Source organism: Electrona antarctica (assembly GCF_951216825.1).
Source record: "Electrona antarctica genome assembly, chromosome: 16".
Taxonomy (NCBI): domain Eukaryota; kingdom Metazoa; phylum Chordata; class Actinopteri; order Myctophiformes; family Myctophidae; genus Electrona; species Electrona antarctica.
Window position 1 is genome coordinate 787,792 of NC_136797.1, and position 26,926 is coordinate 814,717.

The 26,926-nt window shown below is 44.5% G+C and overlaps 1 protein-coding gene across 1 annotated transcript in view; it reads right to left on the reverse strand.

Annotated features, from left to right (window-relative positions):
* Nucleotides 1-26,926, reverse strand: part of scai (suppressor of cancer cell invasion) — a 58,129-nt gene that overhangs the window by 15,245 nt on the left and 15,958 nt on the right. The window contains exons 9-14 of the mRNA XM_079524743.1: nt 22,792-22,893; nt 22,209-22,310; nt 20,285-20,363; nt 15,959-16,058; nt 12,009-12,090; nt 9,904-9,976 (exon numbers count right to left, since the gene is read on the reverse strand). Coding sequence (XP_079380869.1) covers nt 9,904-9,976; nt 12,009-12,090; nt 15,959-16,058; nt 20,285-20,363; nt 22,209-22,310; nt 22,792-22,893 — 538 coding nt within the window. The remainder of the gene's footprint in view (nt 1-9,903; nt 9,977-12,008; nt 12,091-15,958; nt 16,059-20,284; nt 20,364-22,208; nt 22,311-22,791; nt 22,894-26,926) is intronic.

Sequence of the window (26,926 nt, forward strand, 5' to 3'; positions counted from 1 at the left end):
GTCTGTTCCATTTGTACTCTCAGAGAGTTAGGAACCAAATGGACCCTCATGGGTCTGTTCCATTTGTACTCTCAGAGAGTTAGGAACCAAATGGACCCTCATGGGTCTGTTCCATTTGTACTCTCAGAGAGTTAGGAACCAAATGGACCCTCATGGGTCTGTTCCATTTGTACTCTCAGAGAGTTAGGAACCAAATGGACCCTCATGGGTCTGTTCCATTTGTACTCTCAGAGAGTTAGGAACCAAATGGACCCTCATGGGTCTGTTCCATTTGTACTCTCAGAGAGTTAGGAACCAAATGGACCCTCATGGGTCTGTTCCATTTGTACTCTCAGAGAGTTAGGAACCAAATGGACCCTCATGGGTCTGTTCCATTTGTACTCTCAGAGAGTTAGGAACCAAATGGACCCTCATGGGTCTGTTCCATTTGTACTCTCAGAGAGTTAGGAACCAAATGGACCCTCATGGGTCTGTTCCATTTGTACTCTCAGAGAGTTAGGAACCAAATGGACCCTCATGGGTCTGTTCCATTTGTACTCTCAGAGAGTTAGGAACCAAATGGACCCTCATGGGTCTGTTCCATTTGTACTCTCAGAGAGTTAGGAACCAAATGGACCCTCATGGGTCTGTTCCATTTGTACTCTCAGAGAGTTAGGAACCAAATGGACCCTCATGGGTCTGTTCCATTTGTACTCTCAGAGAGTTAGGAACCAAATGGACCCTCATGGGTCTGTTCCATTTGTACTCTCAGAGAGTTAGGAACCAAATGGACCCTCATGGGTCTGTTCCATTTGTACTCTCAGAGAGTTAGGAACCAAATGGACCCTCATGGGTCTGTTCCATTTGTACTCTCAGAGAGTTAGGAACCAAATGGACCCTCATGGGTCTGTTCCATTTGTACTCTCAGAGAGTTAGGAACCAAATGGACCCTCATGGGTCTGTTCCATTTGTACTCTCAGAGAGTTAGGAACCAAATGGACCCTCATGGGTCTGTTCCATTTGTACTCTCAGAGAGTTAGGAACCAAATGGACCCTCATGGGTCTGTTCCATTTGTACTCTCAGAGAGTTAGGAACCAAATGGACCCTCATGGGTCTGTTCCATTTGTACTCTCAGAGAGTTAGGAACCAAATGGACCCTCATGGGTCTGTTCCATTTGTACTCTCAGAGAGTTAGGAACCAAATGGACCCTCATGGGTCTGTTCCATTTGTACTCTCAGAGAGTTAGGAACCAAATGGACCCTCATGGGTCTGTTCCATTTGTACTCTCAGAGAGTTAGGAACCAAATGGACCCTCATGGGTCTGTTCCATTTGTACTCTCAGAGAGTTAGGAACCAAATGGACCCTCATGGGTCTGTTCCATTTGTACTCTCAGAGAGTTAGGAACCAAATGGACCCTCATGGGTCTGTTCCATTTGTACTCTCAGAGAGTTAGGAACCAAATGGACCCTCATGGGTCTGTTCCATTTGTACTCTCAGAGAGTTAGGAACCAAATGGACCCTCATGGGTCTGTTCCATTTGTACTCTCAGAGAGTTAGGAACCAAATGGACCCTCATGGGTCTGTTCCATTTGTACTCTCAGAGAGTTAGGAACCAAATGGACCCTCATGGGTCTGTTCCATTTGTACTCTCAGAGAGTTAGGAACCAAATGGACCCTCATGGGTCTGTTCCATTTGTACTCTCAGAGAGTTAGGAACCAAATGGACCCTCATGGGTCTGTTCCATTTGTACTCTCAGAGAGTTAGGAACCAAATGGACCCTCATGGGTCTGTTCCATTTGTACTCTCAGAGAGTTAGGAACCAAATGGACCCTCATGGGTCTGTTCCATTTGTACTCTCAGAGAGTTAGGAACCAAATGGACCCTCATGGGTCTGTTCCATTTGTACTCTCAGAGAGTTAGGAACCAAATGGACCCTCATGGGTCTGTTCCATTTGTACTCTCAGAGAGTTAGGAACCAAATGGACCCTCATGGGTCTGTTCCATTTGTACTCTCAGAGAGTTAGGAACCAAATGGACCCTCATGGGTCTGTTCCATTTGTACTCTCAGAGAGTTAGGAACCAAATGGACCCTCATGGGTCTGTTCCATTTGTACTCTCAGAGAGTTAGGAACCAAATGGACCCTCATGGGTCTGTTCCATTTGTACTCTCAGAGAGTTAGGAACCAAATGGACCCTCATGGGTCTGTTCCATTTGTACTCTCAGAGAGTTAGGAACCAAATGGACCCTCATGGGTCTGTTCCATTTGTACTCTCAGAGAGTTAGGAACCAAATGGACCCTCATGGGTCTGTTCCATTTGTACTCTCAGAGAGTTAGGAACCAAATGGACCCTCATGGGTCTGTTCCATTTGTACTCTCAGAGAGTTAGGAACCAAATGGACCCTCATGGGTCTGTTCCATTTGTACTCTCAGAGAGTTAGGAACCAAATGGACCCTCATGGGTCTGTTCCATTTGTACTCTCAGAGAGTTAGGAACCAAATGGACCCTCATGGGTCTGTTCCATTTGTACTCTCAGAGAGTTAGGAACCAAATGGACCCTCATGGGTCTGTTCCATTTGTACTCTCAGAGAGTTAGGAACCAAATGGACCCTCATGGGTCTGTTCCATTTGTACTCTCAGAGAGTTAGGAACCAAATGGACCCTCATGGGTCTGTTCCATTTGTACTCTCAGAGAGTTAGGAACCAAATGGACCCTCATGGGTCTGTTCCATTTGTACTCTCAGAGAGTTAGGAACCAAATGGACCCTCATGGGTCTGTTCCATTTGTACTCTCAGAGAGTTAGGAACCAAATGGACCCTCATGGGTCTGTTCCATTTGTACTCTCAGAGAGTTAGGAACCAAATGGACCCTCATGGGTCTGTTCCATTTGTACTCTCAGAGAGTTAGGAACCAAATGGACCCTCATGGGTCTGTTCCATTTGTACTCTCAGAGAGTTAGGAACCAAATGGACCCTCATGGGTCTGTTCCATTTGTACTCTCAGAGAGTTAGGAACCAAATGGACCCTCATGGGTCTGTTCCATTTGTACTCTCAGAGAGTTAGGAACCAAATGGACCCTCATGGGTCTGTTCCATTTGTACTCTCAGAGAGTTAGGAACCAAATGGACCCTCATGGGTCTGTTCCATTTGTACTCTCAGAGTTAAAATAACACGTACACGTAATACACGTACTGTACGTGCGTGCGTGTGTGTGTGCCTGCGTGCCTGTGTGTGTGCGTGCCTGTGTGTGTGCCTGCGTGCCTGTGTGTGTGCCTGCGTGTGTGTGTGTGCGTGCCTGTGTGTGTGCGTGCGTGCACGTGCATGCGTGAGGTGAGGCAGAGAAGAATGTATAAGCGTGTAACCTTGAACTAGTGATTTTGTCGACTAAAACTATGACGAAAAATGACAATTTCGTCAACAAATAGGTTATTTAATATGTCAGGGGGGGACTAGTGGAAAAGAGATCCAGATCCAGTAGAACTAAATGTCAGGGGGGGACTAGTGGAGAAGAGATCCAGTAGAACTAAATGTCAGGGAGGGACTAGTGGAGAAGAGATCCAGATCCAGTAGAACTAAATGTCAGGGGGGGACTAGTGGAGAAGAGATCCAGATACAGTAGAACTAAATGTCAGGGGGGGACTAGTGGAAAAGAGATCCAGTAGAACTAAATGTCAGGGAGGGACTAGTGGAAAAGAGATCCAGTAGAACTAAATGTCAGGGAGGGACTAGTGGAAAAGAGATCCAGTAGAACTGAATGTCAGGGAGGGACTAGTGGAGAAGAGATCCAGTAGAACTAAATGTCAGGGGGGGACTAGTGGAGAAGAGATCCAGATCCAGTAGAACTAAATGTCAGGGAGGGACTAGTGGAGAAGAGATCCAGATCCAGTAGAACTAAATGTCAGGGGGGGACTAGTGGAAAAGAGATCCAGTAGAACTAAATGTCAGGGAGGGACTAGTGGAGAAGAGATCCAGTAGAACTAAATGTCAGGGAGGGACTAGTGGAAAAGAGATCCAGTAGAACTAAATGTCAGGGAGGGACTAGTGGAGAAGAGATCCAGTAGAACTAAATGTCAGGGAGGGACTAGTGGAGAAGAGATCCAGATCCAGTAGAACTAAATGTCAGGGGGGGACTAGTGGAAAAGAGATCCAGTAGAACTAAATGTCAGGGAGGGACTAGTGGAGAAGAGATCCAGTAGAACTAAATGTCAGGGAGGGACTAGTGGAGAAGAGATCCAGTAGAACTAAATGTCAGGGAGGGACTAGTGGAGAAGAGATCCAGATCCAGTAGAACTAAATGTCAGGGGGGGACTAGTGGAAAAGAGATCCAGTAGAACTAAATGTCAGGGAGGGACTAGTGGAGAAGAGATCCAGATACAGTAGAACTAAATGTCAGGGGGGGGACTAGTGGAAAAGAGATCAAGTAGAACTAAATGTCAGGGAGGGACTAGTGGAGAAGAGATCCAGATCCAGTAGAACTAAATGTCAGGGGGGGACTAGTGGAGAAGAGATCCAGATACAGTAGAACTAAATGTCAGGGGAGGACTAGTGGAAAAGAGATCCATTAGAACTAAATGTCAGGGAGGGACTAGTGGAAAAGAGATCCAGATCCAGTAGAACTAAATGTCAGGGGGGGACTAGTGGAGAAGAGATCCAGTAGAACTAAATGTCAGGGAGGGACTAGTGGAGAAGAGATCCAGATACAGTAGAACTAAATGTCAGGGGGGGACTAGTGGAAAAGAGATCCAGATACAGTAGAACTAAATGTCAGGGGGGGACTAGTGGAAAAGAGATCCAGATACAGTAGAACTAAATGTCAGGGGGGGACTAGTGGAAAAGAGATCCAGTAGAACTAAATGTCAGGGAGGGACTAGTGGAAAAGAGATCCAGATCCAGTAGAACTAAATGTCAGGGGGGGACTAGTGGAGAAGAGATCCAGATACAGTAGAACTAAATGTCAGGGGGGGACTAGTGGAAAAGAGATCCAGTAGAACTAAATGTCAGGGAGGGACTAGTGGAAAAGAGATCCAGATACAGTAGAACTAAATGTCAGGGAGGGACTAGTGGAGAAGAGATCCAGATCCAGTAGAACTAAATGTCAGGGGGGGACTAGTGGAGAAGAGATCCAGATACAGTAGAACTAAATGTCAGGGGGGGACTAGTGGAAAAGAGATCCAGATACAGTAGAACTAAATGTCAGGGAGGGACTAGTGGAAAAGAGATCCAGTAGAACTAAATGTCAGGGAGGGACTAGTGGAGAAGAGATCCAGTAGAACTAAATGTCAGGGAGGGACTAGTGGAAAAGAGATCCAGATACAGTAGAACTAAATGTCAGGGAGGGACTAGTGGAGAAGAGATCCAGATCCAGTAGAACTAAATGTCAGGGGGGGACTAGTGGAAAAGAGATCCAGTAGAACTAAATGTCAGGGGGGGACTAGTGGAAAAGAGATCCAGATCCAGTAGAACTAAATGTCAGGGGGGGACTAGTGGAAAAGAGATCCAGTAGAACTAAATGTCAGGGAGGGACTAGTGGAGAAGAGATCCAGATCCAGTAGAACTAAATGTCAGGGGGGGACTAGTGGAGAAGAGATCCAGTAGAACTAAATGTCAGGGAGGGACTAGTGGAGAAGAGATCCAGTAGAACTAAATGTCAGGGAGGGACTAGTGGAGAAGAGATCCAGTAGAACTAAATGTTAGGGAGGGACTAGTGGAAAAGAGATCCAGTAGAACTAAATGTTAGGGAGGGACTAGTGGAAAAGAGATCCAGTAGAACTAAATGTCAGGGAGGGACTAGTGGAGAAGAGATCCAGTGGAACTAAATGTCAGGGAGGGACTAGTGGAAAAGAGATCCAGATCCAGTAGAACTAAATGTCAGGGGGGGACTAGTGGAAAAGAGATCCAGATCCAGTAGAACTAAATGTCAGGGGGGGACTAGTGGAAAAGAGATCCAGATCCAGTAGAACTAAATGTCAGGGGGGGACTAGTGGAAAAGAGATCCAGATCCAGTAGAACTAAATGTCAGGGGGGGACTAGTGGAAAAGAGATCCAGTAGAACTAAATGTCAGGGAGGGACTAGTGGAGAAGAGATCCAGTAGAACTAAATGTCAGGGAGGGACTAGTGGAGAAGAGATCCAGTAGAACTAAATGTCAGGGGGGGACTAGTGGAAAAGAGATCCAGATCCAGTAGAACTAAATGTCAGGGGGGGACTAGTGGAGAAGAGATCCATTAGAAGTAAATGTCAGGGAGGGACTAGTGGAGAAGAGATCCAGTAGAACTAAATGTCAGGGAGGGACTAGTGGAGAAGAGATCCAGTAGAACTAAATGTCAGGGAGGGACTAGTGAAGAAGAGATCCAGTAGAACTAAATGTCAGGGAGGGACTAGTGGAAAAGAGATCCAGATCCAGTAGAACTAAATGTCAGGGGGGGACTAGTGGAGAAGAGATCCAGATACAGTAGAACTAAATGTCAGGGGGGGACTAGTGGAAAAGAGATCCAGTAGAACTAAATGTCAGGGAGGGACTAGTGGAAAAGAGATCCAGATACAGTAGAACTAAATGTCAGGGAGGGACTAGTGGAGAAGAGATCCAGATCCAGTAGAACTAAATGTCAGGGGGGGACTAGTGGAGAAGAGATCCAGATACAGTAGAACTAAATGTCAGGGGGGGACTAGTGGAAAAGAGATCCAGATACAGTAGAACTAAATGTCAGGGAGGGACTAGTGGAAAAGAGATCCAGTAGAACTAAATGTCAGGGAGGGACTAGTGGAGAAGAGATCCAGTAGAACTAAATGTCAGGGAGGGACTAGTGGAAAAGAGATCCAGATACAGTATAACTAAATGTCAGGGAGGGACTAGTGGAGAAGAGATCCAGATCCAGTAGAACTAAATGTCAGGGGGGGACTAGTGGAAAAGAGATCCAGTAGAACTAAATGTCAGGGGGGGACTAGTGGAAAAGAGATCCAGATCCAGTAGAACTAAATGTCAGGGGGGGACTAGTGGAAAAGAGATCCAGTAGAACTAAATGTCAGGGAGGGACTAGTGGAGAAGAGATCCAGATCCAGTAGAACTAAATGTCAGGGGGGGACTAGTGGAGAAGAGATCCAGTAGAAATAAATGTCAGGGAGGGACTAGTGGAGAAGAGATCCAGTAGAACTAAATGTCAGGGAGGGACTAGTGGAGAAGAGATCCAGTAGAACTAAATGTTAGGGAGGGACTAGTGGAAAAGAGATCCAGTAGAACTAAATGTTAGGGAGGGACTAGTGGAAAAGAGATCCAGTAGAACTAAATGTCAGGGAGGGACTAGTGGAGAAGAGATCCAGTGGAACTAAATGTCAGGGAGGGACTAGTGGAAAAGAGATCCAGATCCAGTAGAACTAAATGTCAGGGGGGGACTAGTGGAAAAGAGATCCAGATCCAGTAGAACTAAATGTCAGGGGGGGACTAGTGGAAAGAGATCCAGATCCAGTAGAACTAAATGTCAGGGGGGGACTAGTGGAAAAGAGATCCAGATCCAGTAGAACTAAATGTCAGGGGGGGACTAGTGGAAAAGAGATCCAGTAGAACTAAATGTCAGGGAGGGACTAGTGGAGAAGAGATCCAGTAGAACTAAATGTCAGGGAGGGACTAGTGGAGAAGAGATCCAGTAGAACTAAATGTCAGGGGGGGACTAGTGGAAAAGAGATCCAGATCCAGTAGAACTAAATGTCAGGGGGGGACTAGTGGAGAAGAGATCCATTAGAAGTAAATGTCAGGGAGGGACTAGTGGAGAAGAGATCCAGTAGAACTAAATGTCAGGGAGGGACTAGTGGAGAAGAGATCCAGTAGAACTAAATGTCAGGGAGGGACTAGTGAAGAAGAGATCCAGTAGAACTAAATGTCAGGGAGGGACTAGTGGAGAAGAGATCCAGTAGAACTAAATGTCAGGGGGGGACTAGTGGAGAAGAGATCCAGTAGAACTAAATGTCAGGGAGGGACTAGTGGAGAAGAGATCCATTAGAAGTAAATGTCAGGGAGGGACTAGTGGAGAAGAGATCCAGTAGAACTAAATGTCAGGGAGGGACTAGTGGAGAAGAGATCCAGTAGAACTAAATGTCAGGGAGGGACTAGTGGAGAAGAGATCCAGTAGAACTAAATTTCAGGGAGGGACTAGTGGAGAAGAGATCCAGTAGAACTATATGTTAGGGAGGGACTAGTGGAGAAGAGATCCAGTAGAACTAAATGTCAGGGAGGGACTAGTGGAGAAGAGATCCAGTAGAACTAAATGTCAGGGGGGGACTAGTGGAAAAGAGATCCAGTAGAACTAAATGTCAGGGAGGGACTAGTGGAGAAGAGATCCAGATCCAGTAGAACTAAATGTCAGGGGGGGACTAGTGGAGAAGAGATCCAGTAGAAATAAATGTCAGGGAGGGACTAGTGGAGAAGAGATCCAGTAGAACTAAATGTCAGGGAGGGACTAGTGGAGAAGAGATCCAGTAGAACTAAATGTTAGGGAGGGACTAGTGGAAAAGAGATCCAGTAGAACTAAATGTTAGGGAGGGACTAGTGGAAAAGAGATCCAGTAGAACTAAATGTCAGGGAGGGACTAGTGGAGAAGAGATCCAGTGGAACTAAATGTCAGGGAGGGACTAGTGGAAAAGAGATCCAGATCCAGTAGAACTAAATGTCAGGGGGGGACTAGTGGAAAAGAGATCCAGATCCAGTAGAACTAAATGTCAGGGGGGGACTAGTGGAAAGAGATCCAGATCCAGTAGAACTAAATGTCAGGGGGGGGACTAGTGGAAAAGAGATCCAGATCCAGTAGAACTAAATGTCAGGGGGGGACTAGTGGAAAAGAGATCCAGTAGAACTAAATGTCAGGGAGGGACTAGTGGAGAAGAGATCCAGTAGAACTAAATGTCAGGGAGGGACTAGTGGAGAAGAGATCCAGTAGAACTAAATGTCAGGGGGGGACTAGTGGAAAAGAGATCCAGATCCAGTAGAACTAAATGTCAGGGGGGGACTAGTGGAGAAGAGATCCATTAGAAGTAAATGTCAGGGAGGGACTAGTGGAGAAGAGATCCAGTAGAACTAAATGTCAGGGAGGGACTAGTGGAGAAGAGATCCAGTAGAACTAAATGTCAGGGAGGGACTAGTGAAGAAGAGATCCAGTAGAACTAAATGTCAGGGAGGGACTAGTGGAGAAGAGATCCAGTAGAACTAAATGTCAGGGGGGGACTAGTGGAGAAGAGATCCAGTAGAACTAAATGTCAGGGAGGGACTAGTGGAGAAGAGATCCATTAGAAGTAAATGTCAGGGAGGGACTAGTGGAGAAGAGATCCAGTAGAACTAAATGTCAGGGAGGGACTAGTGGAGAAGAGATCCAGTAGAACTAAATGTCAGGGAGGGACTAATGGAGAAGAGATCCAGTAGAACTAAATTTCAGGGAGGGACTAGTGGAGAAGAGATCCAGTAGAACTATATGTTAGGGAGGGACTAGTGGAGAAGAGATCCAGTAGAACTAAATGTCAGGGAGGGACTAGTGGAGAAGAGATCCAGTAGAACTAAATGTTAGGGAGGGACTAGTGGAGAAGAGATCCAGTAGAACTAAATGTTAGGGGGGGGGACTAGTGGAGAAGAGATCCAGTAGAACTAAATGTCAGGGGGGGACTAGTGGAGAAGAGATCCAGTAGAACTAAATGTTAGGGAGGGACTAGTGGAGAAGAGATCCAGTAGAACTAAATGTTAGGGAGGGACTAGTGGAGAAGAGATCCAGTAGAACTAAATGTTAGGGAGGGACTAGTGGAGAAGAGATCCAGTAAAACATGTTTTTCAAAATAGTAAAATAAAAACACAGAGTTTAGGGATAAGGGGTTTTAGCATGGATGGAAATAGAGCCAAAGTCTTGAATACTAAAATCAATTTCCACATTTTAAATCCACACTACCTTGAACGTTCTTGGGATAAACGGTGGGAGAGAGCAGACACACCAAGGGCTGTCCGAAGAGGTTAGTGAAGTTCTACAAGGAAACACACACACGCACGCACGCACGCACGCACGCACGCACGCACGCACGCACGCACGCACGCACGCACGCACGCACGCACGCACGCACGCACGCACGCACACACACACACACAGTTAGTAGTAAATACCATCATTATGCAACATGCATACATTTATTATTATTATTATTATTATGCATACATACTGTCATAGTATCATCTTTAGCCTCTGTGCACAGCGGCCATTTTGGAAGGAACTTCCCTACTTCCTGTAACTGATGACACTAAGCAGGAAGACACCCTGAGGTGGCGTGCACGCTTCCGCCTGGGTGACGGCAGACTGCTGGGTGACAGCAGACTGCTGGGTGACAGCAGACTGCTGGGAGACAGCAGACTGCTGGGTGACAGCAGACTGCTGGGTGACAGCAGACTGCTGGGTGACAGCAGACTGCTGGGAGACAGCAGACTGCTGGGTGACGGCAGACTGCTGGGAGACAGCAGACTGCTGGGAGACAGCAGACTGCTGGGAGACAGCAGACTGCTGGGTGACAGCAGACTGCTGGGTGACAGCAGACTGCTGGGAGACAGCAGACTGCTGGGAGACAGCAGACTGCTGGGAGACAGCAGACTGCTGGGTGACAGCAGACTGCTGGGTGACAGCAGACTGCTGGGAGACAGCAGACTGCTGGGAGACGGCAGACTGCTGGGTGACGGCAGACTGCTGGGAGACAGCAGACTGCTGGGAGACAGCAGACTGCTGGGAGACGGCAGACTGCTGGGTGACGGCAGACTGCTGGGTGACAGCAGACTGCTGGGAGACAGCAGACTGCTGGGTGACGGCAGACTGCTGGGAGACAGCAGACTGCTGGGAGACGGCAGACTGCTGGGTGACGGCAGACTGCTGTCTCCCAGCAGACTGCTGGGTGACGGCAGACTGCTGGGTGACGGCAGACTGCTGGGTGACGGCAGACTGCTGGGAGACGGCAGACTGCTGGGTGACAGCAGACTGCTGGGTGACAGCAGACTGCTGGGAGACAGCAGACTGCTGGGTGACGGCAGACTGCTGGGTGACAGCAGACTGCTGGGAGACAGCAGACTGCTGGGTGACAGCAGACTGCTGGGTGACAGCAGACTGCTGGGTGACGGCAGACTGCTGGGTGACAGCAGACTGCTGGGAGACAGCAGACTGCTGGGAGACAGCAGACTGCTGGGCGAGAGCTGGCGCTTTGGCATGGAGGGGGTCAGATCAACATGGAATGAATTCTGTACTGGCCATATATGGAGCGTGTCTTGAGTGTACAGGGTTTGATGAGGGGCCCAGGTAGGGCCTGGTCTTAATTTCCGGGCCTGTTGAGAGCTCTAGTTTTGGCCGGCTGCCGGGCGCGGCTGCTTTGGGGCCCGTCTAGAGTTTAAAGCATTATGTTATACTTTAGCTATTGAAAAATAGCAGATCTACAAGCTCATAGCGCAGCACCGAGTGCCGCGCTATGAACATTTTAACTCAAATCTTTCTGGGGAGGTCCCTGGAACAACATATTTTCAGATGGGGGGGCGGAGGCATATTACATATCATTTTTGGAGTCCTTGACATGAAATATTGAGCACCACTGATACAGAAACATAAGGTTTTTCAGAAAACTGTCAGGATTTAGAAGACATTTTTTAACAGGCCCGTCTAGAGTTTAAATGGACAGGTATCAGTCAACTGGCCCGTCTAGAGTTTAAATGGACAGGTATCAGTCAACAGGCCCGTCTAGAGTTTAAATGGACAGGTATCAGTCAACAGGCCCGTCTAGAGTTTAAATGGACAGGTATCAGTCAACTGGCCCGTCTAGAGTTTAAATGGACAGGTATCAGTCAACAGGCCCGTCTAGAGTTTAAATGGACAGGTATCAGTCAACAGGCCCGTCTAGAGTTTAAATGGACAGGTATCAGTCAACAGGCCCGTCTAGAGTTTAAATGGACAGGTATCGGTCAACAGGCCCGTCTAGTTTGTACTTCTACATGGCAGTATTAGTACTTGTACTGAGTACTTGTACTGAGTACCTTGTAGGCGGAGCTGTTGGAGGAATCCACGATGACAAACAGAGGCTTCCTGGTGAACGGGAGCAGATCTCCAGGATGGAGGCTGAGGAAACACAATGATACGCTTAATTACAGAGGATCTATAGATCTGTTCTTTCCTTACCACTGAGGACAACCGTTCCAACATGAACCCTTACCACTGAGGACAACAGTTCCAACATGAACCCTTACCACTGAGGACAACTGTTCCAACATGAACCCTTACTGAGGACAACCGTTCCAACATGAACCCTTACTGAGGACAACCGTTCCAACATGAACCCTTACTGAGGACAACCGTTCCAACATGAACCCTTACTGAGGACAACCGTTCCAACATGAACCCTTACTGAGGACAAGCGTTCCAACATGAACCCTTACTGAGGACAACCGTTCCAACATGAACCCTTACCCCTGAGGACAACAGTTCCAACATGAACCCTTACCACTGAGGACAACCGTTCCAACATGAACCCTTACCACTGAGGACAACCGTTCCAACATGAACCCTTACTGAGGACAACCGTTCCAACATGAACCCTTACTGAGGACAACCGTTCCAACATGAACCCTTACTGAGGACAACCGTTCCAACATGAACCCTTACCGAGGACAACCGTTCCAACATGAACCCTTACCACTGAGGACAACAGTTCCAACATGAACCCTTACCACTGAGGACAACCGTTCCAACATGAACCCTTACTGAGGACAACCGTTCCAACATGAACCCTTACCGAGGACAACCGTTCCAACATGAACCCTTACCACTGAGGACAACAGTTCCAACATGAACCCTTACCACTGAGGACAACCGTTCCAACATGAACCCTTACAACTGAGGACAACCGTTCCAACATGAACCCTTACTGAGGACAACCGTTCCAACATGAACCCTTACTGAGGACAACCGTTCCAACATGAACCCTTACCGAGGACAACCGTTCCAACATGAACCCTTACTGAGGACAACCGTTCCAACATGAACCCTTACCACTGAGGACAACAGTTCCAACATGAACCCTTACCACTGAGGACAACCGTTCCAACATGAACCCTTACAACTGAGGACAACCGTTCCAACATGAACCCTTACTGAGGACAACCGTTCCAACATGAACCCTTACTGAGGACAACAGTTCCAACATGAACCCTTACTGAGGACAACCGTTCCAACATGAACCCTTACCGAGGACAACCGTTCCAACATGAACCCTTACTGAGGACAACCGTTCCAACATGAACCCTTACCGAGGACAACCGTTCCAACATGAACCCTTACCACCGAGGACAACCGTTCCAACATGAACCCTTACTGAGGACAACCGTTCCAACATGAACCCTTACCGAGGACAACCGTTCCAACATGAACCCTTACCACCGAGGACAACCGTTCCAACATGAACCCTTACTGAGGACAACCGTTCCAACATGAACCCTTACCGAGGACAACCGTTCCAACATGAACCCTTACCACCGAGGACAACCGTTCCAACATGAACCCTTACCACCGAGGACAACCGTTCCAACATGAACCCTTACCACTGAGGACAACAGTTCCAACATGAACCCTTACCACTGAGGACAACAGTTCCAACATGAACCCTTACCACTGAGGACAAACGTTCCAACATGAACCCTTACCGAGGACAACCGTTCCAACATGAACCCTTACTGAGGACAACCGTTCCAACATGAACCCTTACCACTGAGGACAACCGTTCCAACATGAACCCTTACTGAGGACAACCGTTCCAACATGAACCCTTACCACTGAGGACAACAGTTCCAACATGAACCCTTACTGAGGACAACCGTTCCAACATGAACCCTTACTGAGGACAACCGTTCCAACATGAACCCTTACCACTGAGGACAACAGTTCCAACATGAACCCTTACTGAGGACAACCGTTCCAACATGAACCCTTACCACCGAGGACAACCGTTCCAACATGAACCCTTACCACTGAGGACAACCGTTCCAACATGAACCCTTACCACTGAGGACAACCGTTCCAACATGAACCCTTACCACCGAGGACAACAGTTCCAACATGAACCCTTACCACTGAGGACAACCGTTCCAACATGAACCCTTACTGAGGACAACCGTTCCAACATGAACCCTTACTGAGGACAACAGTTCCAACATGAACCCTTACCACTGAGGACAACCGTTCCAACATGAACCCTTACTGAGGACAACCGTTCCAACATGAACCCTTACCACTGAGGACAACAGTTCCAACATGAACCCTTACTGAGGACAACAGTTCCAACATGAAGCCTTACTGAGAATAACCGTTCCAACATGAACCCTTACTGAGGACAACCGTTCCAACATGAACCCTTACTGAGGACAACCGTTCCAACATGAACCCTTACTGAGGACAACAGTTCCAACATGAACCCTTACTGAGGACAACCGTTCCAACATGAACCCTTACCACTGAGGACAACCGTTCCAACATGAACCCTTACCGAGGACAACCGTTCCAACATGAACCCTTACTGAGGACAACCGTTCCAACATGAACCCTTACCACTGAGGACAACCGTTCCAACATGAACCCTTACCACTGAGGACAACCGTTCCAACATGAACCCTTACCACTGAGGACAACCGTTCCAACATGAACCCTTACCGAGGCCAACAGTTCCAACATGAACCCTTACTGAGGACAACAGTTCCAACATGAACCCTTACTGAGGACAACAGTTCCAACATGAACCCTTACCACTGAGGACAACCGTTCCAACATGAACCCTTACCACTGAGGACAACCGTTCCAACATGAACCCTTACCACTGAGGACAACCGTTCCAACATGAACCCTTACTGAGGACAACCGTTCCAACATGAACCCTTACTGAGGACAACCGTTCCAACATGAACCCTTACCACTGAGGACAACAGTTCCAACATGAACCCTTACCACTGAGGACAACCGTTCCAACATGAACCCTTACTGAGGACAACCGTTCCAACATGAACCCTTACTGAGGACAACCGTTCCAACATGAACCCTTACCACTGAGGACAACAGTTCCAACATGAACCCTTACTGAGGACAACCGTTCCAACATGAACCCTTACTGAGGACAACCGTTCCAACATGAACCCTTACTGAGGACAACCGTTCCAACATGAACCCTTACTGAGGACAACCGTTCCAACATGAACCCTTACCACTGAGGACAACCGTTCTAACATGAACCCTTACCACTGAGGACAACCGTTCCAACATGAACCCTTACTGAGGACAACCGTTCCAACATGAATCCTTACTGAGGACAACAGTTCCAACATGAACCCTTACCACTGAGGACAACCGTTCCAACATGAACCCTTACTGAGGACAACCGTTCCAACATGAATCCTTACTGAGGACAACAGTTCCAACATGAACCCTTACAACTGAGGACAACCGTTCCAACATGAACCCCTACTGAGGACAACCGTTCCAACATGAATCCTTACTGAGGACAACCGTTCCAACATGAATCCTTACTGAGGACAACCGTTCCAACATGAATCCTTACTGAGGACAACCGTTCCAACATGAATCCTTACTGAGGACAACCGTTCCAACATGAACCCTTACCACTGAGGACAACCGTTCCAACATGAATCCTTACTGAGGACAACTTTTCCAACATGAACCCCTACTGAGGACAACCGTTCCAACATGAACCCTTACCACTGAGGACAACCGTTCCAACATGAACCCTTACTGAGGACAACCGTTCCAACATGAACCCTTACAACTGAGGACAACCGTTCCAACATGAATCCTTACTGAGGACAACCGTTCCAACATGAACCCTTACCACTGAGGACAACCGTTCCAACATGAACCCTTACTGAGGACAACCGTTCCAACATGAACACTTACCACTGAGGACAACCGTTCCAACATGAACCCTTACCAGTGCATCTCTTTCTGGGACTGGTTCCGTTTCTGTCCCGTCTCCCCGTTCAGCACGTCTCTGTTGGTGTTGGTCAGGACTCCTCCCATTTCATATGGACCTATCAGAGACAAGCAATCCATTTCATGAGGACACAGCAGTGTTCCACAGCCCTGTCTAATTTAACCCATTTTGGGCGAGAACCCCTTTTGGTGTTTTAAACATTATGTTATAATTTAGCTATTGAAAAATAGCAGATCTACAAGCTCATAGCGCACCACCGAGTGGCGCGCTACGAGCTTGTAGGTCTGCTACAAAACATTTCCTACCTGTTTGATTAAACTGTGGTGTAATCTTAGAGTATATATGAATAGAGACGGCACCCGGAGGAAACTCTGAGGCGAAATGGACATAGTGGCCGAATTTGGTATCGCAGCGCTGGGCCAAAGTCATGAACGCGCTGGTCCGTTGACTATCATTGCGCACGTTCATGATGACACGTGAACGCTGTTTCATAGTGAACGCTGTTTCATAGTGAACGCACGTGAACGCTGTTTCATACGTGACCGTGTGCAATGATAGTCAACGGCCAGCGCGTTCATGAGTTTGGGGCAAATCCATCCCAGAATGCACTCTGTTCCTGAGTGAAATCGCCTCATGCGCTTTTGAACCACTTAATGCAAGTGGATGGGAGGAGATATCCGGTGCCGTCTCTATTCATATATACTCTAAGGTTTAATCAACTTTCAATTTAGAACTCCAGTGACTTCCATTATTCCTGTGATCTTTCGGACGCTGCCATGATGGAGAAACCTCCAGAACTTCAGTGGAGAATTTAATCCGTACTACTACGTCAGAATAGGAGGGGGAAATCTAATCGAGCACGACAGACACTGGTGTTTGAAGGAACCCACAATATGTAACTATATGTAATGTATGAAATGTAAACCTAATGCAATTCACATGTATATCTTTTCTTTTTCTTCTGCTGATCTTCTGATGTATTGTGATGTTTTTTTTTTTCTATATTATTATATTGTATTGTTGTATTCGACTCGACGACAATGAAAATTAGTTTGAGAGAGTTCTGAGAATAAACAAAACTTGAATGAATGTTTGTTGAAGATATCTGCAGTAAGCAGATCTCCAAGCTCACAGCGCGTAGCCGTTTGGGGTTACACCGGGGCGGCGGTGGCTCAGCGGTAGAGTGCCGGGATGGTAACCACAAGGTCGCCAGTTCGAACCCAGCGGGCTCCCCCAGAGTTAGGGTCCAAGTGTCCTTGAGCAAGACACTGAACCCCTGATTGCTCCTGATGTGCAGGTTGGTGCCTTGCATGGTTTCCGCTGCCATCCGTGTGTGAATGTGTGTGTGAATGGGTGAATTGATGCATAATCTATGTAAAGGTGTGTGAATGCGTGAATTGATGCATAATCTATGTAAAGGTGTGTGAATGTGTGTGAATGTGTGAATTGATGCATAATCTATGTAAAGGTGTGTGAATTGATGCATAATCTATGTAAAGCGCCTTGGATAAAGGCACTTTACAAATACACCATTTACATTCAGCAGCGCGTGGTGCATTCTGAGCAGCTGAACCATATTATTTGAGTGCGAATGGAAGCTTTATGACTTCATGTCGTTCACACTGTGGCCATGGCTGCATAACCCCCACCCCTCTTATTAAATGTCTTAATGCTACATAACCCCCACCCCTTATTAAATGTCTTAATGCTGCATAACCCCCCACCCCTCTTATTAAATGTCTTAATGCTACATAACCCCCCACCCCTCTTATTAAATGTCTTAATGCTGCAAAACCCCCACCCCTCTTATTAAATGTCTTAATGCTACATAACCCCCCACCCCTCTTATTAAATGTCTTAATGCTACATAACCCCCCACCCCTCTTATTAAATGTCTTAATGCTGCATAACCCCCACCCCTCTTATTAAATGTCTTAATGCTACATAACCCCCCACCCCTCTTATTAAATGTCTTAATGCTACATAACCCCCACCCCTCTTATTAAATGTCTTAATGCTACATAACCCCCCACCTCTCTTATTAAATGTCTTAATGCTACATAACCCCCACCCCTTATTAAATGTCTTAATGCTACATAACCCCCCACCTCTCTTATTAAATGTCTTAATGCTACATAACCCCCACCCCTCTTATTAAATGTCTTAATGCTACATAACCCCCCACCTCTCTTATTAAATGTCTTAATGCTACATAACCCCCACCCCTCTTATTAAATGTCTTAATGCTACATAACCCCCACCCCTCTTATTAAATGTCTTAATGCTGCATAACCCCCCACCCCTCTTATTAAATGTCTTAATGCTGCATAACCCCCACCCCTCTTATTAAATGTCTTAATGCTACATAACCCCCACCCCTCTTATTAAATGTCTTAATGCTACATAACCCCACCCCTCTTATTAAATGTCTTAATGCTACATAACCCCCACCCCTCTTATTAAATGTCTTAATGCTACATAACCCCCCACCCCTCTTATTAAATGTCTTAATGCTACATAACCCCCCACCTCTCTTATTAAATGTCTTAATGCTACATAACCCCCCACCCCTCTTATTAAATGTCTTAATGCTACATAACCCCCACCCCTCTTATTAAATGTCTTAATGCTACATAACCCCCCACCTCTCTTATTAAATGTCTTAATGTTTCATAACCCCCACCACTCTTATTAAATGTCTTAATGCTGCATAACCCCCACCCCTCTTATTAAAAGTCTTAATGCTACATAACCCCCCACCCCTCTTATTAAATGTCTTAATGCTACATAACCCCCACCCCTCTTATTAAAAGTCTTAATGCTACATAACCCCCACCCCTCTTATTAAATGTCTTAATGCTGCATAACCCCCACCCCTCTTATTAAATGTCTTAATGCTACATAACCCCCACCCCTCTTATTAAATGTCTTAATGATACATAACCCCCCACCCCTCTTATTAAAAGTCTTAATGCTACATAACCCCCACCCCTCTTATTAAATGTCTTAATGCTACATAACCCCCCACCCCTCTTATTAAATGTCTTAATGCTACATAACCCCCACCCCTCTTATTAAATGTCTTAATGCTACATAACCCCCCACCCCTCTTATTAAATGTCTTAATGCTACATAACCCCCACCCCTCTTATTAAATGTCTTAATGCTGCATAACCCCCACCCCTCTTATTAAATGTCTTAATGCTACATAACCCCCCACCCCTCTTATTAAATGTCTTAATGCTACATAACCCCCACCCCTCTTATTAAATGTCTTAATGCTGCATAACCCCCCACCCCTCTTATTAAATGTCTTAATGCTACATAACCCCCACCCCTCTTATTAAATGTCTTAATGCTACATAACCCCCACCCCTCTTATTAAATGTCTTAATGCTACATAACCCCCACCCCTCTTATTAAATGTCTTAATGCTGCATAACCCCCCACCCCTCTTATTAAATGTCTTAATGCTACATAACCCCCACCCCTCTTATTAAATGTCTTAATGCTGCATAACCCCCCACCTCTCTTATTAAATGTCTTAATGCTACATAACCCCCCACCCCTCTTATTAAATGTCTTAATGCTACATAACCCCCCACCTCTCTTATTAAATGTCTTAATGCTACATAACCCCCACCCCTCTTATTAAATGTCTTAATTCTACATAACCCCCCACCCCTCTTATTAAATGTCTTAATGCTACATAACCCCCCACCCCTCTTATTAAATGTCTTAATGCTACATAACCCCCACCCCTCTTATTAAATGTCTTAATGCTACATAACCCCCCACCCCTCTTATTAAATGTCTTAATGCTACATAACCCCCCACCCCTCTTATTAAATGTCTTAATGCTACATAACCCCCCACCCCTCTTATTAAATGTCTTAATGCTACATAACCCCCACCCCTCTTATTAAATGTCTTAATGCTACATAACCCCCACCCCTCTTATTAAATGTCTTAATGCTACATAACCCCCACCCCTCTTATTAAATGTCTTAATGCTACATAACCCCCACCCCTCTTATTAAATGTCTTAATGCTACATAACCCCCACCCCTCTTATTAAATGACGGAAATCCGTTCCCAGGACGGAGAACGTTAAGCCCTGAGAGTTGTCACCATCCCAGTTGGGTTTAACCCATTCAGGGCGGGAACCCCATTAGGTGTTTTAAATCATTGTGTTATACTTTAGCTATTGAAAAATAGCAGATCTACAAGCTCATAGCGCGGCCGCTATGAGCTTGTAGGTATGATGTCATAGGTCAGAGGTCATTAGCTGTGTGTATGATGTCATAGGTCAGAGGTCATTACCTTCGTAGTCCAGGCGTGCGTTGGGGAACACTCCGGTCGCAGAGAGGTACACCAGCAGAACACTGTTGGCAGGAAGTTCCTGTTAGGAAGGAAGGAAGGAAGGAAAATAAATAAATGATCCTGGGGGCGGCTGCCTAGCGGTCCAGGCACCTAGGCCGGTAATCCAGCCTGACGGCTTGTCGCGGGTTCGAGTTCGACTCGAACCCGCGACAAAGTCAACAGTGTTTGATGTTTTTTTTCTTTTTTAAGATGTTTCTCTTGGCGTTTTTTGGGGGTTTTTAAGGGTTTTGTAGGGTACGTAACATCATCATCAAACCCGGAAGTTATGCGTGAACGCCTACTGAGTGGCCAAAAACTACTTCCTGTCCTCGACAGCCCAGACTGTACATCCACACAGACAGGCTGTACATCCACACAGACAGGCTGTACATCCACACAGACAGGCTGTACATCCACACAGACAGGCTGTACATCCACACAGACAGGCTGTACATCCACACAGACAGGCTGTACATCCACACAGACAGGCTGTACATCCACACAGACAGCCCAGGCTGTACATCCACACAGACAGGCTGTACATCCACACAGACAGCCCAGGCTGTACATCCACACAGACAGGCTGTACATCCACACAGACAGGCTGTACATCCACACAGACAGGCTGTACATCCACACAGACAGGCTGTACATCCACACAGACAGGCTGTACATCCACACAGACAGGCTGTACATCCACACAGACAGGCTGTACATCCACACAGACAGGCTGTACATCCACACAGACAGGCTGTACATCCACACAGACAGGCTGTACATCCACACAGACAGGCTGTACATCCACACAGACAGGCTGTACATCCACACAGACAGGCTGTACATCCACACAGACAGCCCAGACTGTACATCCACACAGACAGGCTGTACATCCACACAGACAGGCTGTACATCCACACAGACAGCCCAGACTGTACATCCACACAGACAGGCTGTACATCCACACAGACAGGCTGTACATCCACACAGACAGGCTGTACATCCACACAGACAGGCTGTACATCCACACAGACAGGCTGTACATCCACACAGACAGGCTGTACATCCACACAGACAGGCTGTACATCCACACAGACAGGCTGTACATCCACACAGAAAAGTCCTATTTGATTTGCATTCAATGAGTTTAAACAACATTAAATTCACTTTGTCATTCGATCTGCCATTCACGTTATGCGTGCGCATACCCTCTACTGATCAATACCAAAAACGCCAAACAATACTTTTGTGTGACTGCAGATCACGACATTCCTGACTTTTGTTTTCATTGATTAATTCGTGTTTTTTTTTAATAACTTTTAAAGAGATACATGGTTTCCGTCGGACACATGACCAGAAACGAATCAGTCTTAGGGGGTTATGGGAAATGGAGGCGCAAAGTCAACGAGGGACAACGGCCGCGCCCACGTTCCCCCCCCGCTGCTGCTGTTCTCGGACCGTGGGATATTTCTGGACACGATTACAAAACGACATTATGTTATACTTTAGCTGTTGAAAAATAGCAGATCTACAAGCTCATACGCTACAAGCTTGAAGATCTGCTATTTGTTTTTAAATGGTGAAAAATGTGGCGCAAATCTTTGAATATTATTTATATTCTTTCAGAGCAAATGTTTCTAACTCATATCTTTGCTTCTGGGAGAGGGGGGTCCCTGGAACAACATATTTTCAGATGGGGGTCGGCGGGCAATTACATACATTTCTGGGGGTCCTTGACATGAAATAGTTTGAGAACCACTGACATAGAAACAGGTTTTTTTCAGAAAACTGTCGGGATTTAGAAGACATTTGTAGAATCGTCCTCAGTGGCTTAAAATAAATGAATAAATTTGTTCTTACCTTAAAATAAATGAATAAATGTCCTTACCTTAAATGAGGCAGACAGGAAGGTGAATAACTGGCTGAACGTCGGCTTGTACAATAAATACTTATGAGGATTTTCTCTCTTCGCCGGCTTTTCACTGGGCTCCTGTATTAGAGACATTACGGTAACATATTTTCACTGGGCTCCTGTATTAGAGACATTACGGTAACATATTTTCACTGGGCTCCTGTATTAGAGACATTACGGTAACATATTTTCACTGGGCTCCTGTATTAGAGACATTACGGTAACATATTTTCACTGGGCTCCTGTATTAGAGACATTGCGGTAACAGCTTTTCACTGGGCTCCTGTATTAGAGACATTACGGTAACAGCTTTTCACTGGGCTCCTGTATTAGAGACATTACGGTAACAGCTTTTCACTGGGCTCCTATGGTGGCCTTGGAGGCCAACTTAAAAAAAAAGAAAAAAGGAAGAAATTCAGAATATTCTTCTCTCGTTTGATATGATTGAAAATGTGTCCTAGCACCCCGTCGGATGGATTGCTTATGACGTGCCCACACGTACGTCTGAACCAGTTAAAGAAAAAGAAAAATACTTTAGTTTCCAGAGCATTTGACTCACCAGCGTTCCCTGTTTGTTGGTCTGAGTGGTGAGATTCACCGGCTCTCTCTCCAACGCTTGGAGCATACGGAACATATCGATGGTTAGTTCACTGAACTTCACCTAAAACAATAAATACACAACATGTTGATGGTTAGTTCACTGAACTTCACCTAAAACAATAAATACACAACATGTTGATGGTTAGTTCACTGAACTACACCTAAAACAATAAATACACAACATGTTGATGGTTAGTTCACTGAACTTCACCTAAAACAATAAATACACAACATATCGATGGTTAGTTCACTGAACTTCACCTAAAACAATAAATACACAACATGTTGATGGTTAGTTCACTGAACTTCACCTAAAACAATAAATACACAACATGTTGATGGTTAGTTCACTGAACTACACCTAAAACAATAAATACACAACATGTTGATGGTTAGTTCACTGAACTTCACCTAAAACAATAAATACACAACATGTTGATGGTTAGTTCACTGAACTTCACCTAAAACAATAAATACACAACATGTTGATGGTTAGTTCACTGAACTACACCTAAACTAATAAATACACAACATGTTGATGGTTAGTTCACTGAACTTCACCTAAAACTAATAAATACACAACATGTTGATGGTTAGTTCACTGAACTTCACCTAAAACAATAAATACACAACATGTTGATGGTTAGTTCACTGAACTTCACCTAAAACAATAAATACACAACATGTTGATGGTTAGTTCACTGAACTACACCTAAAACAATAAATACACAACATGTTGATGGTTAGTTCACTGAACTTCACCTAAAACAATAAATACACAACATGTTGATGGTTAGTTCACTGAACTTCACCTAAAACAATAAATACACAACATGTTGATGGTTAGTTCACTGAACTTCACCTAAAACAATAAATACACAACATGTTGATGGTTAGTTCACTGAACTTCACCTAAAACAATAAATACACAACATGTTGATGGTTAGTTCACTGAACTTCACCTAAAACAATAAATACACAACATGTTGATGGTTAGTTCACTGAACTACACCTAAAACAATAAATACACAACATGTTGATGGTTAGTTCACTGAACTTCACCTAAAACAATAAATACACAACATGTTGATGGTTAGTTCACTGAACTTCACCTAAAACAATAAATACACAACATGTTGATGGTTAGTTCACTGAACTTCACCTAGAATAATAAATACACAACATGTTGATGGTTAGTTCACTGAACTTCACCTAAAACAATAAATACACAACATGTTGATGGTTAGTTCACTGAACTACACCTAAAACAATAAATACACAACATGTTGATGGTTAGTTCACTGAACTACACCTAAAACAATAAATACACAACATGTTGATGGTTAGTTCACTGAACTACACCTAAACTAATAAATACACAACATGTTGATGGTTAGTTCACTGAACTACACCTAAAACAATAAATACACAACATGTTGATGGTTAGTTCACTGAACTACACCTAAACTAATAAATACACAACATGTTGATGGTTAGTTCACTGAACTACACCTAAAACAATAAATACACAACATGTTGGTTAGTTCACTGAACTTCACCTAAACTAATAAACACACAACATGTTGATGGTTAGTTCACTGAACTTCACCTAAACTAATAAATACACAACATGTTGATGGTTAGTTCACTGAACTACACCTAAAACAATAAATACACAACATGTTGATGGTTAGTTCACTGAACTACACCTAAAACAATAAATACACAACATGTTGATGGTTAGTTCACTGAACTACACCTAAAACAATAAATACACAACATGTTGATGGTTAGTTCACTGAACTACACCTAAAACAATAAATACACAACATGTTGATGGTTAGTTCACTGAACTACACCTAAACTAATAAATACACAACATGTTGATGGTTAGTTCACTGAACTACACCTAAAACAATAAATACACAACATGTTGATGGTTAGTTCACTGAACTACACCTAAACTAATAAATACACAACATGTTGATGGTTAGTTCACTGAACTACACCTAAAACAATAAATACACAACATGTTGGTTAGTTCACTGAACTTCACCTAAACTAATAAACACACAACATGTTGATGGTTAGTTCACTGAACTTCACCTAAACTAATAAATACACAACATGTTGATGGTTAGTTCACTGAACTACACCTAAAACAATAAATACACAACATGTTGATGGTTAGTTCACTGAACTACACCTAAAACAATAAATACACAACATGTTGATGGTTAGTTCACTGAACTTCACCTAAACTAATAAACACACAACATGTTGATGGTTAGTTCACTGAACTTCACCTAAACTAATAAATACACAACATGTTGATGGTTAGTTCACTGAACTTCACCTAAAACAATAAATACACAACATGTTGATGGTTAGTTCACTGAACTTCACCTAAACTAATAAATACACAACATGTTGATGGTTAGTTCACTGAACTACACCTAAAACAATAAATACACAACATGTTGATGGTTAGTTCACTGAACTACACCTAAACTAATAAATACACAACATGTTGATGGTTAGTTCACTGAACTACACCTAAAACAATAAATACACAACATGTTGATGGTTAGTTCACTGAACTACACCTAAAACAATAAATACACAACATGTTGATGGTTAGTTCACTGAACTACACCTATAATAATAAATACACAACATGTTGATGGTTAGTTCACTGAACTACACCTAAAACAATAAATACACAACATGTTGATGGTTAGTTCACTGAACTACACCTAAAACAATAAATACACAACATGTTGATGTTTAGTTCACTGAACTACACCTAAACTAATAAATACACAACATGTTGATGGTTAGTTCACTGAACTACACCTAGAATACACAACATGTTGATGGTTAGTTCACTGAACTTCACCTAAACTAATAAATACACAACATGTTGATGGTTAGTTCACTGAACTTCACCTAAACTAATAAATACACAACATGTTGATGGTTAGTTCACTGAACTACACCTAAAACAATAAATACACAACATGTTGATGGTTAGTTCACTGAACTACACCTAAAACAATAAATACACAACATGTTGATGGTTAGTTCACTGAACTACACCTAAAACAATAAATACACAACATGTTGATGGTTAGTTCACTGAACTACACCTAAAACAATAAATACACAACATGTTGATGGTTAGTTCACTGAACTACACCTAGAATACACAACATGTTGATGGTTAGTTCACTGAACTACACCTAGAATACACAACATGTTGATGGTTAGTTCACTGAACTACACCTAGAATACACAACATGTTGATGGTTAGTTCACTGAACTTCACCTAAACACAAACACAAACAAAGTGCTTTGTTTATAAAAAACAATAGTCTAAATAAATGAAAAAAAGCAATTGAAAAAAAAAAAACAGCAACTTAACGCATTGTGTGTGAATTAGAAGGAGCTAAAGATGTGTTACAATAGAGGAATAATTGACCAAATAGAAATGTATATATGGCTGCTGTTGAGAACTCCAAAATGTTAATTTTTCAGGAAATTAAGAAAACCTTATATTTAAAAAACAAAGCAATAATGTCTCATCAAAGTTGGTGTACTTTATATATTATCAATTACTTGCATGAGAAGGTGGTGGAGTTAGCTGCTTTGTAGCAGACAGTTTGAGAGGGGGAGAGGTGGTGGTTAGCTGCTTTATAGCAGACAGTTTGAGAGGTGGTGGAGTTAGCTGCTTTATAGCAGACAGTTTGAGAGGGGGAGAGGTGGTGGAGTTAGCTGCTTTATAGCAGACAGTTTGAGAGGGAGAGGTGGTGGAGTTAGCTGCTTTAGCAGACAGTTTGAGAGGGAGAGGTGGTGGAGTTAGCTGCTTTAGCAGACAGTTTGAGAGGTGGTGGAGTTAGCTGCTTTATAGCAGACAGTTTGAGAGGGGGAGAGGTGGTGGAGTTAGCTGCTTTATAGCAGACAGTTTGAGAGGTGGTGGAGTTAGCTGCTTTAGCAGACAGTTTGAGAGTTGGTGGAGTTAGCTGCTTTATAGCAGACAGTTTGAGAGGTGGTGGAGTTAGCTGCTTTAGCAGACAGTTTGAGGGTCCAATGGA